This window comes from Cryptomeria japonica, chromosome 2 (genome assembly GCF_030272615.1).
Source record: "Cryptomeria japonica chromosome 2, Sugi_1.0, whole genome shotgun sequence".
In the NCBI taxonomy this organism is placed as follows: Eukaryota; Viridiplantae; Streptophyta; class Pinopsida; order Cupressales; family Cupressaceae; genus Cryptomeria; species Cryptomeria japonica.
Window position 1 is genome coordinate 295,004,285 of NC_081406.1, and position 24,196 is coordinate 295,028,480.

Genomic DNA, 24,196 nt, shown 5'->3' on the forward strand with positions numbered 1-24,196 from the left:
TTTATCCCACCCTGAGTGCTGGCCACGACAAAAACAAACTATGTTTTTTGTACTTTGCATGCCCTGTATGAAAAATTTTAGACAACAAACCCTGAAAAACAAAGTGGAAGTAGGGAAAAGGATATCTGCATGCTTGTCCATTGCTTTTTAGTTTTTACTGGTACCTTTCCAAATTTCAGTGAAGTTATGGATCAACTTTTAGAACAAAACCTTATTAGAGTAGACCACCCAAAGATTGTATGTGAAATGAATCATTCACTGCATGTCCAAGTCTTTGTATAAATGAGAATGAGCTATAAAGTTGCAAAATCTCAGACTGGATATGTGCATGTGAACAAAGAGAATGAATCTCAAAGGATATGCCTTTCTGGAAACAGAATGAAGCTATTGCACAGTTAAAAGCAGTGCTGTTATAAACTTGGGGTGACTAAAACAATTGGGATATGGTACTCATGACAGTTCAATACATTGTGCACAGTGCAACCCAGTACTAATCAATTAGATGGAAAATTAATAAAAAGATAGTCTTCAATTGCATTCTTTGAAATTTTCTGCAGAAACAGATTAACAAAAAACAGTTGTTTAACCTGCACCAACTTCCAAGAATGAAACAAACAAACATAACTGCATTTAGTGCAAATAGTACCTTGGATGATAGTATACCTACTCAGCAAGTATTCACAAGTGAAATTACAAAATGAGTAGCTCAAGTTTTAACTCACCACTCGGCCAGAGCATCAAAAACTCACGACTCGGCCTTCCTTTGCAAATCATAACTGGAATATTCACTGTGCTCAAAGACATGACCATAGACTTGACTCAAAAATGTGCCCTCAACTGCAAAAACATGTAACTGTTTTTTAAAGGAATCTAAGTTTTTCTTAAGTTGCCAAGTTTTGCTGAGTTTTTGCCAAGTCGGAGTTTGCAAATTATGCCTTAAGGCTTTAGATAATGTCATGTGATTGAATACAAGTGCATTCAGCCCTCAAATCAAAGTACAAGAGATCCAGTATTTCCTATTTCCAAATTGGCAGGGTTACAGGACAAAAATAAGATAATCCAGACACAGTTCTAGATAAATAGCAACCTTATACAAATCTGATAGAGCATGAAGAGACAAATGGTGCACATACAAGATTTTGTGCTAAAGGAAATCCTGAAGTGGATGAAGATCACATAGAAAACAGTTTGTGCATTAAACAGACTGAATAATAGAAGTTAAAACATGTATGAGATTGTAAAACATAACAAAAACGGACATTTTTGACCTTTTTTTGCATCCAAAAACTCTAAAATGTCCCTAAAAGCACCCCTTCTATCGTTGGGTTTTCCTCACGCATTAATCAATGATGAAGTAGCATACTATTAAATGTTTTCTTCTGCCATTTTGCATTGTTCCGTCTTCCAATTCAATTCTGAACTATCAATTGGCATTTGGCATTGATTAATAATGAAGTATCATACTATCAAATGTATTTAGTTTTATAATTTTGTTTATTTCTTTAAGTTTTTGTATATAATATTTATATGTATACATGTACAGACGAACTGAAAGGGCAAAAAAAAATTTGCCCAAACCGACAAACCGGGTGTGCTCGAGCCCAAGCCCAAACCCAAACTGGTAACTTAGATAATATTAAAGATCAATATTTACACTTTCAAAATACAAATAAATAAATAAATAAAAAATTTTAAAGTTATGTATGAAAAAAGAAGCCAATAATTTTTAAAATGTATACAATTCTGCTGAATTTGCAACGATATACCAACTGATCCAATAATCCATCTGACAATCATAACATAATAAGATTTTTTTTAGATTTTTTTTCCATTTTCTCTCAATAAAAATTACAAAGTGAAAATGCCAAAACAAGATATGCATGACTAGTTTGCACTACATGCACAAAAAGAAAACAAAAACATCCTTGCTTGCAAAGATAAATTGTAAAATTGCAGAGTACAAAGTGTGAAATCATAAAATGCAAATGGACTAGAGTTTTTGAGTATATTAGGTTTGTATCTTACAATTGGGAGGCCTTTGTGGGCAAGGGTTTAGGGTTTTAGTTTTTTGTTGTGAGCTTCTTTTTTTAAGTTAGAAATAAGGTAGAGCAAAGGGACAATTTGACATCCCTAGGAAGGTTGCGGGATGCTGGAAACAGCAGGCTCTCCCCAAATGATGGTGAAAAAAAGGACCATCCTCTAAAACATTCTCTTAATTGGGTAGATGTCCTAGGTTCTGGGACCTTTCCAAAAATATCATTTTTTGGGACAAGAGGAAGAAATTTTGTCCTTGTCCCAAAGGTCCCAAACAGGGAACGGATCAAATCCACAATGCCGATGCAAATAAAATCATATAGAGTGATGGCCTACCACTTTACAAAAAAGTAACCCCCCCCCAATATCTATAGGTCTTTCCCATAATCATAGTGCTTCGAACCCTAATTTGCAAAAGAAGCAAGGTTCCCATCAGATACATCTGCAAGCATGTTCAGGTCGCTTGTTACATTGCTCCCATTACCGGAGTCATACAGCAACTATGTAATTTTCTCGCTGCAACGGAGCCATTTCCTCTGGTTCAGAGTCAGACATAAACCCATTAGATGTCATGGTTCCCTACCCTCTTTTCTCTTGTGGCGGCACAGGCAAAAAACGAAGTTAGAGCTAATTCTGGCAAGGTATTTGCCTGCTAGATCTCTTTAAAATAAGTAATTTTCTTATATTGCTGTGGGATTGCAGACGGAGGCTGTTGTGTCTAGAGATACAGCATTACTGAGAATAATCTAAGAGATAAAGGACTTGTAGGTTAAAAACAGGGAAGTACTAATACCCCTCAAATACTCTAAAAATTGTTTGGTATGTAATTCAACTGCTTGTGGCCCAATGTCCCTGAAATGCATAAATGGATGTCAAGCAACTAGCAGCCTCACATGGAAAGCAATCTAGAAACTTACCCCAATGTGTGCTAACTTTTTTTATTGCAGTAAATGAATCCTCCAAGCATACAGATTTTATTCTTAATGATCAGGGATTAATCTGGAGGAAGCATTTACTCCTCATGAAGCCTTGGTATTCAGATATCAAGCCCCTGACAGAATCTTTCAAGGTGATGGCTAGGGCTTCCAAACCTCCCTCTGCAGCTTTGGATTGATTCTTGCTTGGAGGCAATAGGTAACTCGCTCAAGAAATTTATATCTATAGATATGGAGACTTCTAATTTCTCCCATACAGTGTTTGCCCCCATATACAAGTTGAGATGGATAATTTGAAAGAACTCGCAATAAATATCATGTTGAAAGTGGAGGACCGCATGTGGAAGTAGCATTTGAATTTTGGATCATGCGGGTCTTGCTTTTCATTGTTGCAAGTGCTATGAAACAGGCCATGTTGCTGCTCATTGTTTTAGCCTTAAACATAATTCTTCTAGCCAAGCATCATGGTGGAGAAATGTTCAAACCACCATTTACTTCTCCTGGGTTCTTTGAGTAAATCTCCTATTCCCTCTTTGATTCCTACTGAGAAATTAACTCGGGTGACTCCTTCGATGAATTAAATTTTCCCTTCATCCCTTCAACTAGTGCTGTGGAAGCTCCGAGCCAACCTCCAGTGTTTGCTGCAAATGTATCCTTCAATCCCCACGTTAGGCTGAATAAGGTAAGGCTCCCTTGTGGGGAACATCAACAGATTCTTAGGTCACTGGAGTGAAATGATATAGAAATATCAGCAGGGATGGATTTAACTTTGGTTTTGAATCAGAAATCAAATCAGGCAATAGAAATATTTGTTCTTATATGCTTCGGAGATCTGGTGGTAAGAAGCCTAACAGATAGATGGGGTAACTTTATCCAGCTTTGTGTTGGTCATATACTTTTAGCCTTTGCTTAGCTTTATCTTCTGGCTGTGGACCCCTATAGAACCCACAGCTAATTAATCAAAACAAAATGGAATAAAATGACAAGCATATGATTTTAAATGGCAATACATGTGAATTCGTCTTGCACTTCCTTTGCTTTTCAAATGCCTGCCCCTTAAAATTTAAGGACATTCCATTTCGGGCCAAATTTGTCTCCAATAAACAAATCTATTGTGGTTATGGCTTCAATCAACTGTTTTTGCCTGTGAACTTTATAGTAAAAGGTGCTTGCAAGCCAAAAATTAAAGCATCTTCGTTCAATCTAACACAAAAAAAAAATGGATAAGAATATTAAAAATGCAACATTTGGATATTCTTATTCAAGGAAAATATACAGCTTAGTAAAATACTACCAGAAATGCTTATGTAAACAAATCGATGAAAATATTCTTACTTTATGGTGTAGTAGAACTAGAAACAACAGAGGATAGTTTACAATGCCCATTAAGCAAGATTGGAAGTGTTCGGATATTCAAGATTTCGATGCTAAGGCACCCACCAATAAAATGAATTCATTGTCTACAAGAAGATCAGGATCTAATTATCATATGGTGCTGATTCTCGTCTAACACTAGATATAAAGCTTAGTTTTCAATTAAAAAATACTCAAAAATTGAGTTACTGACCAGAATTGTAGAAACCCGTATCGGCGAAAATGCAGAGCTATAAAATTTCCTCCTAGAAAAGTTTGCACAAATCGCTGGGCAGTCAAAACGATGTAATGGTTCGGCCTGATAATTGTCTTGCAATGGTGTGCAAGGGGACCACCTGGCTGCATTACCCATTTCTCCTCAACATCTGCAAAGAAAACATCACCAATTCCAATAACTTCATCATCAACAGAAAACCTTTTCACAATTTCCTCGGCATGCGGATGAGAGGGATAGCCTTTCCGATGAGCATCAGCAGGCCAAGCAACCTCTGTTTTTAAAACAGTCCACCCTACTGCTTTAAATTTCTTCACGTGATCTTCATCCATAAAACAAGGTGGTGTAGCCATGTAGCAAATCAATCTATTAATATGTAAATGCTCCTTCTTTCTGTTAGAGAACTCCTCAAATGTGATCACGGTATTGCTTCCCAAACAGTCGGTCATGTGCTGAATATCCAAGACACGTTCGTACTGGTAATCAAATTTAGAGCTAGGGAGAACAAGAATTCGACCGAGCAAGGCTGCAAAGAACATGTGCTTCTCCAGGCAAATCAGATGGTTTGACATTTGGCCAGATAAGCAAATTGCTACGAGATACCGATCCTTTCGTGGTTTCCACTTAATTGTCTTCCTTTCTGGATTGAGGCTTAGTGGCTTGCATCTGTTATTGTTATCACCGTAGTAATTGAGAGCTGAATCAACACCGGATTGCTCTGAATCTGATCCATTCCCAGACCGATATGGTGACAATAAAGTCTGCTGAAGCACCTGGTTTAGCTTAATCTGTGCTAGTAATTCCGTAGCAAAAGCTCCGGATAAAAAGCTTGGGTTCAATGCAGCAGTATTCTCAGAGCCGACATCAGGGGAAGAAGGCACATTGGAAGTGGCATTGAAAGGCGGTATTGGAGGAGGGGATGTGGTATTAGAAAACCCATTTGAGGAGTTACTAGAAGAGGCATTGGTTATCACATGCGTGGAATTGGGTGTCTTAAAAGTCGCGTTGTTATAATAATTCCAAAGCTTTAGAAGGCCCTGCTGCTGTTTGTGCAACAAATACAGGGCCCTCAATTCCGCCTCTTTAGGTTGGTCAGGGGCAAACTGGACCTTGAGATCAGATGTGGAACCAAACCAGGTGTTTAAATTGGTGGAAAAATATATAGTAAGGAACAACGCTGGGAGAGCTAATGCATACCAATACCTCTTATCAATGGACGCCAAGTCTATTCTTCTTCTTCTACTGGTTCTGCTTCCACGTATGCCCTGCAATTCTTTGCCCATCTCAAAACTGGCCCTTTCTGCCTTGATCTGAGCTGCATTATCTTTATTCTCATTATTTTGTTGTTGCTCCAAAAAGTTCTCTCTTTCTTCTTCCTCGTCCATTTGAGTAGGAGTAGAATACAATGCCAAAGCCTAAAACTGAGTTCAGATCTTCACATTTTATGTCAATACCTCTCACTTGATATCTATTTTCTCCGAGATCTGAATTTCAAGATCTGTGTTATAAGCTCGTCTGTTGATGCTCTAAAAGAGAGACAAATGTATGTAGAAATTCAGAAATCAATTACAGTGTCGCGCTCCAAATTGCTCTTTACTGAATATGGGGACCACTTTGTGGGCTTGGATGTGGAGCCTGAGGAATTTATGAGAACTCTTTTATGTCTGAAACAAGATTTATATGTTATTTATATGTAAACAATTGGGGTTCGGTTGGATTTTGAGCCTCTTTCACTTGAGAAAGCCTCCTCTCGTACAATTTAAATGATGTCATCTGTTTACCTGCTAGCTGCTCATTACGCAGTCCGTGCCGATCCTCCGCAGGCAATTTTCCAAATGAAATATTATTATTTTACAGATTGGCTCCACAGTGCAGTATTTGCCTCAACTGTTCAGTCGCTTCGCAAAGGTTTTCATGAATTATCACTTTATTTATTTATTTAGTTAGGTGAATTCGTTGGTTGAGATTCTCCCTTCAAAGTGAAGTTTAAATTTTTGGACCCACTTTAGCAAGTGATTTATTTGTGAAGGGGAGGAAAAGAGGGCGACATCTATTTAGTCATATACTTAACAAATCATATTAAGAAGACACTTAATTTTTTGAAAAATAATTTATGTGATAAGCAAAATAGGTATATGACTCAATAAACACCCGCTTCTCTTTTTTAAGAGTGGGTATTTCATATTTTCATGTTTCATATGTGGATGTTTTTGGTCCATAGCAGATTAAACCATTAACCCATAAATAACAAAAGACTAGTCACCAAAAACAAGCAAATCACAAGGACCCCACATAAAAAAAACAACTTAGAGTATATTTTAAGATTTAAAATTAATTTTCTTAATGTAGGTAAAATTTTAAAATTAAAATTAAAATTCTACTATATTATATTATAAGATCTAAAATATTATTAGTTTTAGTAAATATTTTTGTCTTTTTAGATTAGATCGTATTTATAATTATATTTTTAAATAAAATTGTGGGCATTATTCAATCTTCCTCACTCAAAATTCAAAATTTTCTTTTAAGATTAACAATTTTAAATATGTTCATTGTTTGAAAATGTATAAGTCAAAAGTTTTGAATTGTGTGCTTATAGTTATGTGTTTAAGGATATTATTCTAGGCTATGTTCGTTGTTGATTAAGAGCATTAATAAATAATCAACTCACAATTCCATTCTCAATTTTTTTTTATTCTAATTTTGTCAAAACAACCTATGATATTTACTATAGTAAAAAAAAGTTAGATACTCTTTCCTTTGTGCATAGTTCTCCCCTAATTGGATGTTTTTTCCTCAAATGCTAGTATACTTAGTGTCAAAACAAGTTTTACAATGTAAATTTACCAAAGCGCAAAATAATGTGTACATGACATAATTACATCAAGAAGGCTAGATCCAAGAGTAATCTCATCCAAATATCCAGATTACTTAAAAGTCATTCATTACAAACCTTTGTTCACTAATCCAATATTATTATATATATGGGTGAATTTATTTACTATCCTTACACTGGAATCTAGAGAAGGGCTCCAAATTTGGAATTTAGTGAATGAGGAAGTAAGACCAACAATACCTATATCACCTAGTAGTGAGTAGTTTTTCCTTGATGGAATAAGCAATAGACATTATTATTTTAGGAATATATTATTCAAATTAAACTTAAAAGACTAAATGTCAATCATCAACTTTGTCTTCTGGATATTGTTTTATCTATCTTATTAAATGTCAAGATATCATAGTGTTATGATTGGGACTTTTTTATGTTGTAAACATTGACTATTATTGAATTACATGCCTTATGTGATCAATAGACATGTGCATTGGATATATGTTACATAAGCATTTAGGTATGCTAGGTTGTCAATAATCCCCATTGTGCCCAATTACATCATGTATGTTGACCACATATTGCTATATGCTTTATGATGGGTCAAGATTTTTCAATGAAGTAGCATGAGGAAGCTTAATTTTTCGTGGCAGAGTGGTTATCACCCTCAATCATGTTCTCTCTCTCCTTCTTTTTCTCCTTGTATATTTTGATTTATTGGTGTTTATATTATTTATGCATTATACACATGGCCAAAAGCCTAGTTAGATGTCCATGATAGTGAGAGTTATGTTGTCGTCTCTTGCGAGTCTTGAGGGAGTTAAATTGCCACTTGTTTGAATTAGCGGGAGTCAACTATCCAATTTGTTATATTATTCAACAAGGTAATTTCTCTTATATCTCTTATTTGTACATTTAATTTATGAATTCATTCATATTTTGGTTCTATCTATTTTTGTGTTTATTGTTTGATTACATTCTAGATTTCTATTCTCATAGATAGGAGAGTGTATTTCTTTAATTTGTGTGGCCCGTCGATATAGGCATTCATTTTAATCATTGTCATAATTATACATGGTATCAAGTAGATTGGTTTTCAAATGTCCAAATCAATATTTGTTGAGTTTATCTTTTGTAAATAATAATTGCAAGCTTTTCAGTTTTTTGTGTATACATAGTTTATTTTGTGTTTATGCATGCCATATTCTACACAAGTGTGTAGATCTCCATTCAAACATGATCTATGATGTCCATTTAGGCATAATATTAATCTTTGTTCAAGTGTGATATGTATCTTTGTTTAGATGTGATAATTGATCTCTATTTAGGCGTTGATATTCATGAAGCCACTTGTTGGCATGGACATGAAACCTAGTAGGGCAATTCTCAATTTAGTGGCTTGTGGAGGTATGTTTACATGCTTATTATAGACCAACAAGCAAAGCGACCCATGATTGATCATAAAGGGTAGGCTTAATAAAATACAAGCCATCAAAATTAGCATACTTTGTGGGGTGACTATTCACGGATGGGTGAATGTTTATGAAATTAGCAAACACATTTTGATTGGGCATGGGCATGAAAATTAGTAGGGCAACGCTCAATTTAGTGGGTTGTGAAAGTGTGTTTAAATTCTTATTGTAGGCCAACAAGCAAAGTGACTCATGATTGACCATGAAGGGTAGGCTTATTACAATACAAGACATCAAAGTTAACATAGTTTGTAGGGTGACTATTCATAGCTAGTTGAAAGTTTGTGAAGTCAACAACCACACTTTGATTTGGGCATGAAAGTAAAAGGAAAACACTTAATTTAGTGGGTTGTGAAGGTATATTTCCATGCTTATTATAGACCAATGAGCAAAGTGACCCATGATTGATCACAAAGGGCAAGGTCAACACAATATAAGTCATCAAAATTAACATAGTTTGTGGGAGCTAGTTGAAAGTTTTTAAAATCAGTGAACGCACTCTCATTACATCAACAAAAAATTATCATTACATTAGTAAAAGAAGAGGGGGAGGGTTACACACCAATAGGATTAGCCCTTGGCCATATCGTAGAGTCGCATGAGAGCTAAAATGTCATGATTCCTAATAGCAAGGGATTATACCAAACCCCATTTCTATCTCTCTTTAATTTATGTTATCAAATACATTTTGTAAAATTAAAATTGTGAAGTGCATATTAGGCAACATAAGAAAAATTAAAATTGTTATAACTTTAAACTAGCAAAAGTGTCATTTTTTTTAAAGTTGATATTTTTATGTTTGATCCATTGGAAATGTTATTGCACTAAAACAATAAAGTGTGTTTTTTTTCTTTTAGATTTGTCTAAGCACTAAACATAAGAAATACCAAAATCAAAAGGGATCAAATTGTGAATCAAAGGGGGTGTTGTGTCTTTTGAACTTTCTACTTTGCTTCCTTTTTTGCATCTTTATTTTTAGAACAATTAAGTCTATAACATATATTCAAATCAAGTTGTCCCACAATTACCATCCTTTAATTATTATGATTGGAAACTAAAAGTATAACTTGTGTTAAAGAATGAAGGGTTGTATAGGTAAACAATGAAAATTAAGAAAGAAGATGTTGTTGAGGAAGCTAAAGAAAAGCGGTTTAACAATTGTGATCAAGCCTTTGGATTATTGTGCCTTATCGTGTAACCTAAACTTCTCTTTCATGTGGAGTAATAGAATACACCTAGTGAATTTTGGCTTGCATTAGAAAAACAATTTGGGAAGGTATATGAAATGAAAGGGTGTAAGTTAGAAAATGAGCTCATAAGTTTGATATCAAGTTCCTTTAACACCCTAGAGGACTTTGTCACTAAGTTCAAAAACAATTAAGTTGTAATGAAAGCATGTAGAATAGAGAAAAAAGAGGATCAACTTGTGCTTTCTATGCTCTCTGAATTTGATCCTTACTATTTTGTGTTGGTATATACCTTTTACTCCACCAAAAGGGATCTTAGAACTACGTGGAAGATACCTTCTCTAGATAAAGTCATTGCACACTTGACTAGGGAGCAAGATAAGTCAATTCAGATAGACGAATTGAATTCTTAAAACCACAAGCCCTCATTTTGGGGAATGGAAAACAATAGGCTATATACACAAAGGGAAGAAATAGAATGCTTGGAAGGACAAAGAGACTAAGAAATAATATTATAAAAATATTCCAAAACCAACACTAAAACTTCTTCTAATAAAGGGAGACTTGAGAAGGAAAAGTTAAGTGTTCCTATTGTAAGAAACTTGGACATGATGAGCATAGATGTATGAAGAATAAAATTGACCACCTCTCCCATATTCTTAAGAAGCACAACATGGGTGTTTTAAACCTATCAAATAGTCTTCATCAACTCAATAATCTACTAATGCAAAGGAAAAAGTTGAAAAGAAAAATTTAAGAGCAAAGATTTAACTGCCATTGCATCATAATCATCATATCTATCTTGGATCATTGACTAGGGTGCTTTGCACCACATGGTTTCTTAACTAGTTGATTTTTTATCCTTATAGCCTTGTAACATGTCCTATATCACTTTAGGTGATGACACTCCAACAACAATTGCAGGGAGATGATATATTAAATTTGATGGTGAAACATCACAAACATTCTAAGTGTACCTTCGCTTTCAACTAATCTTATATTAGTTTTTCAAATTACACACATAGAGAAAGGCTATTATAGTTCACTTTTCTCCAGACTCAGTTGATATTAGATATTTGCAAAACAATAATTTGTTAGCATTGGAAATGGCATATCACCAATCCAAGTTATACACTTTATCGCACTTTACACTTATGTTTCTCCTACAACATTTCTTACTCATTTTGTTGGAGTTATCAAATTATGGCATGAGTGGTTTGTCCACCTTAACTATCACTCTCTTGAGTGGCTTAGACAATAATATATGGTTGCAAGGTTACCTAGAGTTATATTCTCTAAGGGTCTTTGAGAGGATTGTAACATTAAAAAGAATTTTGAATATAAATTTGAAAAAGGTGAATCATGGAGGGCTACGTAGGTTTTGGATCTTGTTTACTCTGATGTATTAAGATATTTTCCCAATCCATATTTTATTATGGATAGATATGTTCTCACTTTCACATATTTCTCCAAATTCACATGGGTCTACGTCCTTTAGTAGAAATATGAAGTCTTTAACTTTTTTTATGCTTCATGTATCTTACCAAAATTAACTTTAGGAAAAGTCATCAAGCCTCTTATATAGATAATTGGGGTATGTTAACAATAGGTTCAAGTAGTTTTTCACATCATAGGGGATATACATGCAATATATGTTCCTTACACTCCCGATAAAATGTTGTTATATAACATAAAACAATATTCTTAAAATAAATGGCTAATTGTATAATAAACTCCAAGGGCCTTACACTAGAGTATTGGGCCCAAAAGTAATAAACTATGCTTTTAACATTTAGAATAGTGTTCCTCATATATCCATGCAGGGAATCGCTCCCTTTCAAGCTTGGATGGGTAGAAAATCCATTAATTAAGCACCTTAGGGTCTTTATATCTATATTCATTATATGTATGCCTAAGAAAAATAACAATGTTATGGAACCACAGTTCAATCATTTCATCTTTGTAGGTTATCCAAATGGTGTGAAAGATTATCACCTACTCTACTTGGCAACAAAAAGTTGTTCATTAAGAGGATTTTTAAGTTTTAGTAGAGCCTTGTTGACTCTACACTCAATAATACTCATTCTATTATAGACTCATTTAGATTTGATTATTCTTTTGATGGCTCAAATCATTATATTCTTGAGGTAGATTATTATTCTTCTTTCACTTTTGATAGTGAGGATAGCAATGGGGATTTATCTTAAATTTATTCTATACATGTTTTGCAAGATGATGTTTCAACACTTGACTTGCCTAGTTCTCACCCTCTTTGGGTTAGACAATATTTGATAGTGTAAGTACATAGGTATAGTGTTATGCACGAGGAATAGAATTTCACAATGAGAAATCATGGTTGGGACTTGAAACCACTTTCTAAGGGAAGGATGATGATCTAATGTAGGTGGATATATTAGACCAAGTTTGTTACAAATGGGTCAGTTGTTAAGTACAAGACATGTTTGGTTATAAGATTTTTTCACATGTTGCTAGCATTTACTACACAGATGCCTTTGCACCTATGGCCAAGATGAAATCAATCTAGCTCACACTTTTTTATTTTCACTACACATGGTTGGAATGTGCATTAGATGGATGTGGAAGTTTATTTTCTTTATAAATACCTTGAGGAGGAGATGTACACAGTACTACAACCACCATGGTTTGTTCAATATCCATATTTAGTTTGTAGACAATAAATTCATCTATAGCCTCAAACAGGTCACTTGGTATGCCAAGATGGATTCCTTCATCCTTGCTTCAAGTTTCACTCAATATCATTCAAATCTTAATGTGTCTTTTATGATGGATGATTCACTATATATAGAAGTGATTTATGTTGATCATCTTTTCATTACCAAAAACTCTTCTTCTACTATTCTAGTACTAAATTCAACTCTATAGGACATATTTGACATGAAAAGCTTGGGTTTCTTGTATTACTTCTTTGATATTGACATTTCATAATCTAACTCAAGGATTAATCTTGCAAATTTGAGCTACATTCTTCATCTACTTAGTTTCACATGACTAGCTATAAGTCATTTTTTACTCCTTATTTATCTAGAGTCAAGCTTGAAGCTAATTGTTTTACACCATTAGTCTATGCTAGCTTGAATTGATGTTTTGTTGGCAATATCATCTATTTGACTTATCAAGACCTAAATTTTTATATGCAATACACATGGTTTCAAGATTCCTACAAAAGCCTCAAGAGTTACACTAGAAAGTAGCTAAGAGGATCCTTCACTACCTTTAGATTGCTCTCAAATTTGGGATTCATTACAATTTTGTCATATAGATTGACTCTATAGGTTTTAGCTTTGACCTCTCTATTTGTAGAAACAGATGTAATTACTGACATAGAACAGAAAGCAAACTAAACAGAAACACTTTCTCCTAGTCCTGTAGATGTGAACTAAATACTAATCAAATGTGAACAAACAACTAAGCAATTGCGAACTAATTATTGAGCAATTGCAAATTACTGACAGATCAATTGCGCACTAAATAAACTAGAATTTTTTTAGAAAGTTAACAGGATGAAAAGATAGAAGAGAGAAGTTACTCTACGATGATATCACTCCAGATTATGCAAGCCATTACTTCAATATCATCATAAAAATTGAATTTGGCAAGGAATCGATGAATGTTTCTGTGGTATTGAGCGATTGCCTCTCCCTCTTCAAGTTCACGAAGTTTTCTCTCCCCCTTTAGAAGCCTTTGGTGTGCTCTTTATTGTCTTCTATGTTGTCTTTTACTCCTAGCACCTGAAATTTTGAAAGTCACCTTACCTACCATTAAATTAAAGACATTTCATGCAAAAAAGGATATTTTTTCTAGAATTTGAAAACATTAATGGGTTAATCTCGCAAATGAATATAAAACCAAAATGGCATAAAAAATCAGAAATCTAGGTTAAGCCTGCAATCACGCATTAGTTAGAGCAATTGTGCATCAAGATCAGATCAATTGCGATTCAAAATGCGGTCAATTGCGCATCAAAATTTGCAATTACGAATTTATGTGTAGTCAATTATGCACCAGATTTCCTGTACAACCCAACAACTCTAAAAAAAAAAAGGGGTCAAAATTCATGTTTCGCGTCGGGTTGAAACCATTGTTTTCATGCCTGAAATCATTAAATCTATGCTAATTAGGAAGTAAGAATGAATCACCAATTCTTAACTAATTAGCAGATTCAAACACAAACCAATGAAATAGATTACTAATCAAGAGAATTAAACAACAAATCAACTAAAAACTCCCTCAATAGTATTGCGGCTTCCATTGTTCTTCTCCATATTGCCGATGTAGGTGGCTCTCAGATGTTGCACTGGGATTTTCTACATAAGATAGACAACAATTTTGAAGACTATGATTCTAGATTGAATTGAGAAAAGAGGTTGAATTTATAGATTTTCCACACAAATGACGTGAGAAATATAACTCAAGTGTTGATTGATAGATAACTAAGTTTGATTGATCAGTGAACTCAATTGATTGGTCTTTTAACTCAGATTGATTGAAGAGTGAACTCAATTGATTAGCCAGTTGACTGGGCTGATTGGGGAGATGACTGATTAGATGGATTAGAAGACTAAATTGATTGATTAGTCAGAAAAAGTTAATTTTGAGTGAAAATGGGTGATTGAAGAGTTAACTGAGTTAACTAACTAATTAACTAGTTAACTGATTTGATCAATCAGTCTAATTTTCAACATGTGTTGTAGGATTTTGAAGTTGAATTTTATTTTCATTTTCAATTTGGATTTGAATTTAGATTTTGGAATGTTGAGATGCACATGAAATTAATTGAAATTTGTTGGAACTCAAATTTTGTGAAATTAGATGAAATGTGATGAAATTAGAATTTGGGAGAATGTGAATTTGAGATAAATTAAATTAATTGGAATTAATTGGAATTAGAATTTGGGGATTTGGAAGAATAATTTAGTTGATTTAAATAATTTAAATAAAATAATTGAAACATTAGAAATGAGCTTAATCAAATAATAAAGATTATTTAACTAAGGAATAAATCATAATTAATTAAATAATTAATATTTAATTAATATTTGAAATAGGGTTAACTGATTAAAATGATTTGAGAATAGAAATAGAATAATTAGAAGTGTTAAAGGGTGATGATTAGAAGAAATAGTTAGTTTAATCAAATAATTAAAGAATTACTTAATTAATTAGACGAATAATTAGTATACTATTAAAGAGACATTTTTAGGTGTCTACATTTGCCCCTCTTTGAGACAATGTTGAAAAGACATTGTTTCAAAGAAAATGAAATAATTTATGCCCCAGTATGCCCCGGTGACACTATATAGTGTAAATATGGCCCCTCGAAAAAAGTGGTCGAAAAATTATGAAACTGGGACCATTTTTTCGATACAATGTTAGTGAGAAATCGTGTGAAGTTTCATGCGATTTCGAGTCCATTTGACTGGTGTACAACTGTTTTGAAGTTCAGGGGAAGCACGATCGTTGGAGTGGTAAAAACCCTAATTTTGGCTATAAATAGTGAATTAGCCCTTTTCATTTGCTCATTTGTGTTCATTTGGTTTTCTGGAGCTCTTGAAGATCTTTGTGCTTTCCTGTGAGTTTGGAGCACTATGGCAGGTCATAAAGCTAAGTTGCACATGTCTGATCAAGTTCGGTCATATCAGAGACCACTTGGCTCTAGAGGCATGATACATGTTTCAAAAAACTCGCTCATTTTTGCCTGTTTTGTCCAATTTTTCCAAATTGTGTCTATCTACAAAATTTTTATTCAATGCGCAATTGATTATCGATTTGTGCGCAATTGCTAATATGTATGCGCATTTTCTTTTATTGATACACAATTGATTTATGAATGTGCAATTGTAATTAATAATTCACATTTGATAATTTTTATGCGTAATTGACATAAATGATATGCAATTGAAAATTTTAGTGCGCATTTGATTGTTATGAATGCGCAATTGCTAGAAACCAATTTGCATTTGTTGATATTGGTATTTTTCCAAGTTTTTGATATGATTTTTTTGTCATGCGAATATATTATCTAATATTTTTCCATGTTTCAGTTGCAGGAGAATTTTTGAGTATTGATTGGCAAACAGACAAGGCCAGATGGTCTCGATCAACGTAATGAATTGTTACTTGAGGAGGTTGTCCTGATTAGACATTTTGGACTTTTCTATATATTGCATCTTCCTGAGGTTACGACCAACAAGGCCATGGTCACTGCCTTAGTAAAGCGGTGGCATTCAAAGACATGTTCATTCCATTTTCCTACTGGTGAGGCATCTATCACCTTGGAGGATATGTGGCGTATTTTGCATATTCTGATTCATGGTGATAGAGTGGCATTCGGTTGCAAAGATGAAATCTAGGCTTTACGTGATTTGTTCGAGTGTACAGAGTCAAATTTACAGATACGGGATAGGTATGATATCCCTTGGGATGCATTCGATTATAATGATCTGATTGTAGTATTGTGCAACATTGTTGTTTGTCCTTTGATTCCTGATAGATGATCACATGGATTTCTAGTTGGATGGGGTCATGTGATCCATGATATGATAGTGCATAGACGAGTATTTACTTGGGTTCCGTGCATATTAGCCACTCTTTATCATCAGATGCATGATATTGTGTACCTTGGATAGAAGTCCATTGGATGCGGTATTACTTTGCTCCAGGTATGGGCTTGGGAACACATAGCTATCTTCCAACCCGTTATCCATGGTGATCTTGGTGCTGAGGATCCTTATGCTTACATATATACAACTGGTATTAGACATAGAGCATCAAGGAACACTCTTTACTGGAGACACCAGATTGAAATTTCATAGTATTTCACTTGGAGACCATATCTTGATTGCCTTGGTTGGGCTGATGATGCACATCATTTGCCATTTTGCTGCCAACAGAGATATTTAATTGGTAGAGATATTGGTACTCATGAGATTATTGATATTCATCTTCCTAGTCATGTACTTTGACAGTTCTGAGAGGTACAGGGTGTTATCGAGGTGACTGCCTACTTTTGTCAAATTACTCAAGAGATCGCCGATTGGGGGGCTTGTATACAGCTTCATGTTGCTATAGAAAAGTTTGATTCACTTTGGCCTGTGTAGTGGGGATGGTTTGCGGGGGTTGTCGATCCTGGTACGACATCATAATATGATGCTTGGTGGGTAGATCAGTTACCAGTTCCTTTGACTGATCCTACTATCCCTATCTCTCCTCAGCAGATCTGGCATAGGAGAGCATAGAGGGGGAGAGGGAGGGGATGAGGTGGAGGACGATATGGAGGGGGGATTTTTCTGATCACTGATATGGTGGCCATAGAGGTCGGAGAGGAGGATGAGGATGTGGACATTAGTGGCGATACCGAGTCACTCAGCAACTTAGAGGAGGGTGAGAGCGGGAGAGATGATTCTGAGACAAGATCATCTAGCAATGATGAGGATGGTGGAGGTGATGGAGGTCAGGATATTGCGATGACAGAGGTAGGAGGTGCAGTTATTGTAGAGGAGGGTGGAGATGGAGAGGATCCACCAGCACTCAGAGCGTGACTTAGGAGTCTGGAGGATGCGCTAGCCAGGATACGACAGCGACGGGTGAATGATAGAGAGGAGTTTAGGAGATCTTATGCCACCTTATCCACTGAGAGGGATCAGATTGTAGCAAGGACGGATCATCTACAACAAGAGAGAGATAGTCTCTAGTAGGATAGAGATGTGGTCGTGCATTGGTCTAAGTTGATTCAAAATGCTCAGGAGCAGTACCTTGATCCTACTACAAGGTTGAGGGATGATAGATTGATTCATCTAGCTCAAGAGTGCGCATACTGGCATCACAAGTACAAGGATGTTGTGTCAGAGGGGCAGAGAGCTCTGAGTTATAGGAGATACATCTCGGGTAGGAGATCCAACAGGTCTACTAGTAGTGATACTAGCACCGCGAGAGTTATGGGTCCACCTTGAGCACCTGGGGCAGGATCGAGCATACAAGATCCTCTTGAAGATATGGGCAATGTTGGCTAACACTCTTTTATTGATATAGAGTCATTGAACTATTTGTTGTATTTTTAGACATGTTATCATTTTTTATTTATATATGAGATGCATTTGGTGGTGATCTATATGTGTGTGTTCTATGCATGTATCCTAGTTAATGATATTTATGCTTTATATGTGGTGCAGTCTATATGATGTGATGATTTCTATGTGCTCATGCTTAATATATGATGTTACGTTTTCTATATGATGTGTGTGTGTATGATTTTAATGATCATGCAACTAGATTAAATGAAACTGAGAATGATTGTGTAATGATTACGATGTAACTATTATGAATGCAACTATGTAATGCAATTGTGATGCAGCTATAATATAATGTATATCGTAACTTATGATGCAACTAACATGTTTTTGTGATAACCATGTGCTAAAAAAGTTGTTTTCTTTTTGTTTTCCCTTTGACTAAGAAGATTAGTAAGAGATTGATAGAAAGATGATGATGAATGGAAGAGAAAGAATAGTTCAATCTTTGCAAACTGATACTGAATTGAAAATGAGTATGTTGATACAATTAGCACAATGAGATAAAAAACAAATGAGATGAAGATTTGATTGATGAATAGTCTTCTTGTCTTTATTTATAGTGCAACATATATTCATCATTGAGCCTTATTATGTAACAATGAATTTTTGCACACCAAGGTATAAGGAACCACGATGCATATATATCTCATTGCAAAGAAACAAACACATAGCAGACAAGGAATGAACCCTTCATTCTGGGAATTATACTGGGAGTCGAGGTACGTACGACATTCACAAGTTGAAAGCTCTTATCATAGACACCCCCTAGAATAATTGCCCCAGAACTTCATCGGTTAATACCACAAACAACAAACAAAGAAAAGAATCATGTCCATCATGGCTCCTCTAGTCTTCTGTGGACATCCTTGAGTGGCTAGAAACATGATCTTCGTCAATCGATAAAAGATAAGATCAAACTAGACAAAACTCAACAACTAAACTGACTGTGCCTTTACTTTGATTTGTTTGATGTGATAGTTGAGAATGTCTGGTTTCAAAAAGTTGCGAACCCCGTTTAAGACTGATCTGTCAGGTTTCAAGTGTATCCTCTTCTATTTAAGACAAGATAATGATCACTTGATAAGGATGGATTGTCGATTGATAAGACTTGATCAATATGGTTACAGACATTTGATAAGATTGTTATATCCTTTGTTTAACTTCGTGCGAAGTTTTTGCTAGATATCTACTAGGGTGTTCGTTTCTCGTGAGACATTTATTGCAATTTTTTGAATTGCTTTTTATTTGTAGTTGTTTTCGAAGAGCTTTTTCGACGTTTTTTATTTGTTTATGAATTTTTTATATTTTTGGTATTTTGTTTGCTTTTTTTATGTTTTTGGTTGATCTTTTATGAATTTTAGGATTTTTTCATGACTTCTTATGATTTTTAGGATTTTTTCAAGACTTTATATGATTTTTAGGATTTTTTAATCTTTTTACGATTTTTAAAAAAATTTCAGCTATGCCTCCAATATGCAGACCTATGATGACATGATGATTTGCAGAATGTGGTGGAGACAATGAATTTTCAAATGCAAATTATGCTAATGTATTATGCGATATGAAGATGCAATTCCTATTCAAACAAGGATGAATTTGTGTGTGATTCATTCTAAAATGCATTGATTTAATTGAAGGTGTGAAACGTTTCAGAGATAGAAGTTCAATCCATTCTCAGAAGATTTTAGACCATCCAATATAACACACTGTGTAACCAAGATTTATGAATGGAGGTGCGAAAAAATTCTCCATCAATTCTTGAAACTTTGATCTTCTTTTGCCAATGTGTGTGCATTTGAATTCATCCTGACTCTTATAACCATCAAAGACCCTTGGAATCCTATGTGGCTAGCTACATGAGATATTCTAACTTCAAAAGCATCATGAATAGAGTCTCACTACCAGCAAGCTTTTAGGGCTCCAATGAGGTTATGCATTGTAATCTCTCAAATATTGCTCCATTGCCCATAGGCATCCATAGCTCTGATGGAGTTACTTGCATGTTCCCATAGTCAAGGTTTTATTGCACGTGATATTTTAGCTATATATCATTGATTATTTTAGTTATATATCATTGATTATTTTGCCTTAAGAAGGATATTTGCATAGTATTTTTCTTTTATTTTCTTCATTTTCTTGCCTTGACTTGTAAGTAATAAAACCTACTTGGGTATGATGATTACAGCGGCGCTAAAGTAGAATTTAGGATTTTTCACTAGCCACATGACCAACTAGGTATCTGTAATGATTCAGAGCTTATTGATTAACGTGTGAGATATAGAAATTGATAGATTTTGGGTAATCAAGGCTCAATAGAGAAACCTCTACACAACAATAGATAAATCTCAATGATAAGGCAACATTGAAGATGAATGATTAAAGGCCTCTAAGGACTTCATGATCAAATATCTAGGAAAAGAGACCACCTTCTATCCTTTCGGTGTAGACAGGTGAATAATTCAGACAATGTTATTGATGCAATGATATGCGCATGCAAAACTAGTATGCTATGAATACGATGCATTTATAAAAGAAACTATATGAGATGCAATGCTTTCAAAATGGTATGTGAGTACAGGAAGTAAATTCCAATTATAACCCAGCCCTTTAGATGTAATATCTTTTTAGGTGCATGTTGTTAATGGGATTTGGGAGTGGATCACCCTCCATTGTTTGCAAATAATAAGATTCATTTCCAACTACTTTGGCTATGACAAAAGGACCTAACCAGTTAGGCTCGAACTTTCCTGGTTTTTTCACGTTCAACGAGATTCCTTTGATTTTCTTTAAGAACGATATCTCCTACTTCAAAGTAACGTGGGTTTACTCTTTTGTTGTAGCTTCTTCTCATTCTGTTTTGATATCCTTGTAAATGATTCAGAGCACTTTGTCAGTTTTCGTCTAGGAATTTTAGTTCTTGAAAACATGCTACTTTGTAGTCTTCTTCTAATATAATGTGTTTCAGAGAGACTCTTGGTGAAGGAAATTCTACCTCGATAAACAAAATAGCTTCTAAACCATAAACCAAAGAGTAAGGTGTGGCACTAGTGGTTGTGCAGACACCAGTTCGATAGGCCCAAAGAGCTCTATTCAGCTAAAGATGCCAATCTCGTCCAGTGTCGTTGACAACTTTCTTAAAAAATTTCAAAATAGTCTTATTTGTTGCCTCAACTTGACTATTGCTTTGGGGATAGTAGGTCGTCACAAAACATTGTTGGATGTGAAATTGGTCGCAAAGTTCACTCACTTCTTGATTTTACAATGCACATGCGGACTCCATATCTACAAATGATGTAATTAAAAATGAACTTAAATATTTGCTTTCTTGTTGTGAAGGTCATCGGGATTGCTTCAGCCCATTTGGTGAAGTACTCAGTAGCTGTGAGTATAAACTTATGTTCGTTGGATGAGGTACAGGGTTTATTTTCCCCACAAGATCCAATCCCCACTGTGAAAATGGCCATGGTGATGTTATTGGTTGAAGATCTTGAGCGGGTGCATGGATCAGATTTCCATGTATTTGGTACTGCTTGCATCTTTGGACATACTTGTAAGTGTCATTTTCCATTCTAGGCTAATAATAACCTATTCGTAATAGTGTTTTTACAAGAACAGGTCCAAAAGAATGTGCCCCACATATGTCGTCATGAACTTCTTTTAGGTTGATTTGTGTCTCCTCAATATTGAGGCATCTAAGCAAAGTTTTGTCTAAACTCTTTCTGTACAAAGTGTCAGCAATGATTGAATGTCTTTTCGATTGTTGGATGAGTGCCTTTCTTTGATTTCATGAAATATTAGGAGACATATATTGATCATGAAGGTATGCATATATATCTTTGTACCATGGGGACTCAAGTCCTAGTATCATACATACATATTCAGTGGATGGTATTTCATAAGATGGCACAATGAGTTGTTCCACTTTAAATTCAAAGTGAGTCATTGTTAGGCATATTCAAGAGAGAGCCTATTGTTACCATTGCATCGACTGCCTTGTTTTGCGCTCTTGGTATTTGTTCAAATGTTACATTGGTGAAGTGTTGTTTGTATTTGTCCATCAATTGTTTGTAGGGTGTCATCTTATCATCTTTTATAGTATAATCATTATCGACTTGGTTAATAATAAGACGTGAGTCTCTGAAGACTTGTAGTTCCATGATTTTACACTGTAGTGCAGTACGAAGTCTTATCGCCAGGGCTTCATACTCACCAATATTATTGGTGCAAGGGAAGTTGATCCTGAATGATTTGGGAATGGAATCTCCTTGAGGAGTTATGAATATGATTCTTTCTCATGCTCCATGATTTGTGTGAGACCCATCAAAGTATAGTTTCCAGTTTGTTTGTGTTGACAGTGCAAATATTGATTCATCTAGAAAATCTACCACCATCAGATGATTGTCCTGTAGGGGTGCCTCTACAAGTTGATTTGCTATCATCTACCCTTGTTGGCTTTTTAGTCGACATATTCAATGTCGAATTCACTGAGTATCATGACCCACTTGACAAACCTTCTGGTCAATGTTGTTTTGTTCATAAAGTAATTGAGTGGATTGAAGTGTGCAATGAGTTGCACTTTATGACTCAACATATAATGTCTCAGTTTTTGTGATGCAAAAATTACTGCAAGACATGCTCTTTCTATTGGTGTGTAATTGGGTTCATATACAATGAGTGTTTTACTAACGTAGTAGACAACTCTCTCTTTTCCTTGCTCATCATGTTATGCTAGAAGAGCACCTAAGGAGGAATTTGTTGCAGCTACATACACAAGTAATGGTTTCCCATGTATGGGTGGAACCAAGACTGGTGTGGACAAAAGATATTATTTTAGTGTCTGGAATTACTCTTGGCATTATTTTGTTTATTTGAATGTGACACCTTTCTTTACAAGCTATTGAAATGGTTGGCACTTGTCTGCCAATTGGGCGATGAAGTGCCTTATGGATTGTAATCTGCCCTGCAGACTTTTGAGTTTCTTGAGTGTAGTTGGCAATGGCATTTCTATAATAGCTTTTACTTTCTCTGGATCTATTTCAATACCACAATTGGATACAATGAATCCCAAGAGTTTTCCAGATGCTACTCCAAAAACACACTTTTTTGGATTGAGTCGTACATTGCATTGCTCAAGTCTATCAAAGATCTTAGCCAACATGTCTAGATGATCATCCCTTGTGTTGGATTTTGCTATCAAATCACCTTCATAGTCTTTCATGATTGTGTGTATCATGTCGTGGAATAAGGTGGTCATTGCCCTTTGATAAGTAGCACCTGCATTTTTAAGGTCGAACGACATCACATTCCAGCAATATATTCCTCGTGGATAAGTGAATGTTGTCTTAGGTTGGTCCTCTAGTGCAATTTTGATTTGATTATCACTAGAAAAACCATCCATGAGTGATAGCATTTCATTTCCAGTTGTCAAGTCTACTATCATGTCTATGTTAGGGAGTGGAAAATCATCCTTTGGGCAAGCCTCGTTGAGATCTCTGAAGTCGATGCAAATCCTGATACCTCCAGAGTGCTTGGTTACTAGGACTAGATTTGAAATCCACTCAACATAGTCTATGGGTCTAATGAAACCCAAATCCAACAATTTTTGTAGCTCGATTTTGACCAACAAAGCTATGTGAGGGTGCATCTTCTTGAGTTTATGCTTATATGGTTTTACTCCCGGAAGTAATGGCAAATTATGTAAGACCAATTCAGGATCTAACCTTGGCATATCTGCATAAGACCATGCAAAATTGATTGGTCTTTGTTTAAATAATTGGATAAACTTCTCTTTTTCTATTGGATTCGGGGACTTTGCTAGGTGTATATTACGAACATTTTTAGCATCACCGATGTTGATTTCTTCGGTTTCTTCTACCAATAATGTTGATTGTTCTTTATCAATAGGAAGATTGTCCATTCTGTTATGAGTAATGCATTCTGCTTCATGATCATTGTATTGATTGGAAGAGGAGCTTACTTCTCTGAAATATGCAGTTTTGTCCAAATCTATTGCAAAGCCAACCTTGTGATCATCATAAG

The 24,196-nt window shown here is 35.0% G+C and overlaps 1 protein-coding gene across 1 annotated transcript in view; it reads right to left on the reverse strand.

The window, feature by feature from the left end:
* LOC131032574 (O-fucosyltransferase 14) overlaps positions 1–6,470 on the reverse strand; it is a 43,064-nt gene extending 36,594 nt beyond the window's left edge. Inside the window, exon 1 of the mRNA XM_057963583.2 lies at positions 4,537–6,470. Coding sequence (XP_057819566.1) covers positions 4,537–5,942 — 1,406 coding nt within the window. The 5' untranslated portion in view covers positions 5,943–6,470. The remainder of the gene's footprint in view (positions 1–4,536) is intronic.
* Between the last annotated feature and the right edge of the window lie 17,726 nt (positions 6,471–24,196).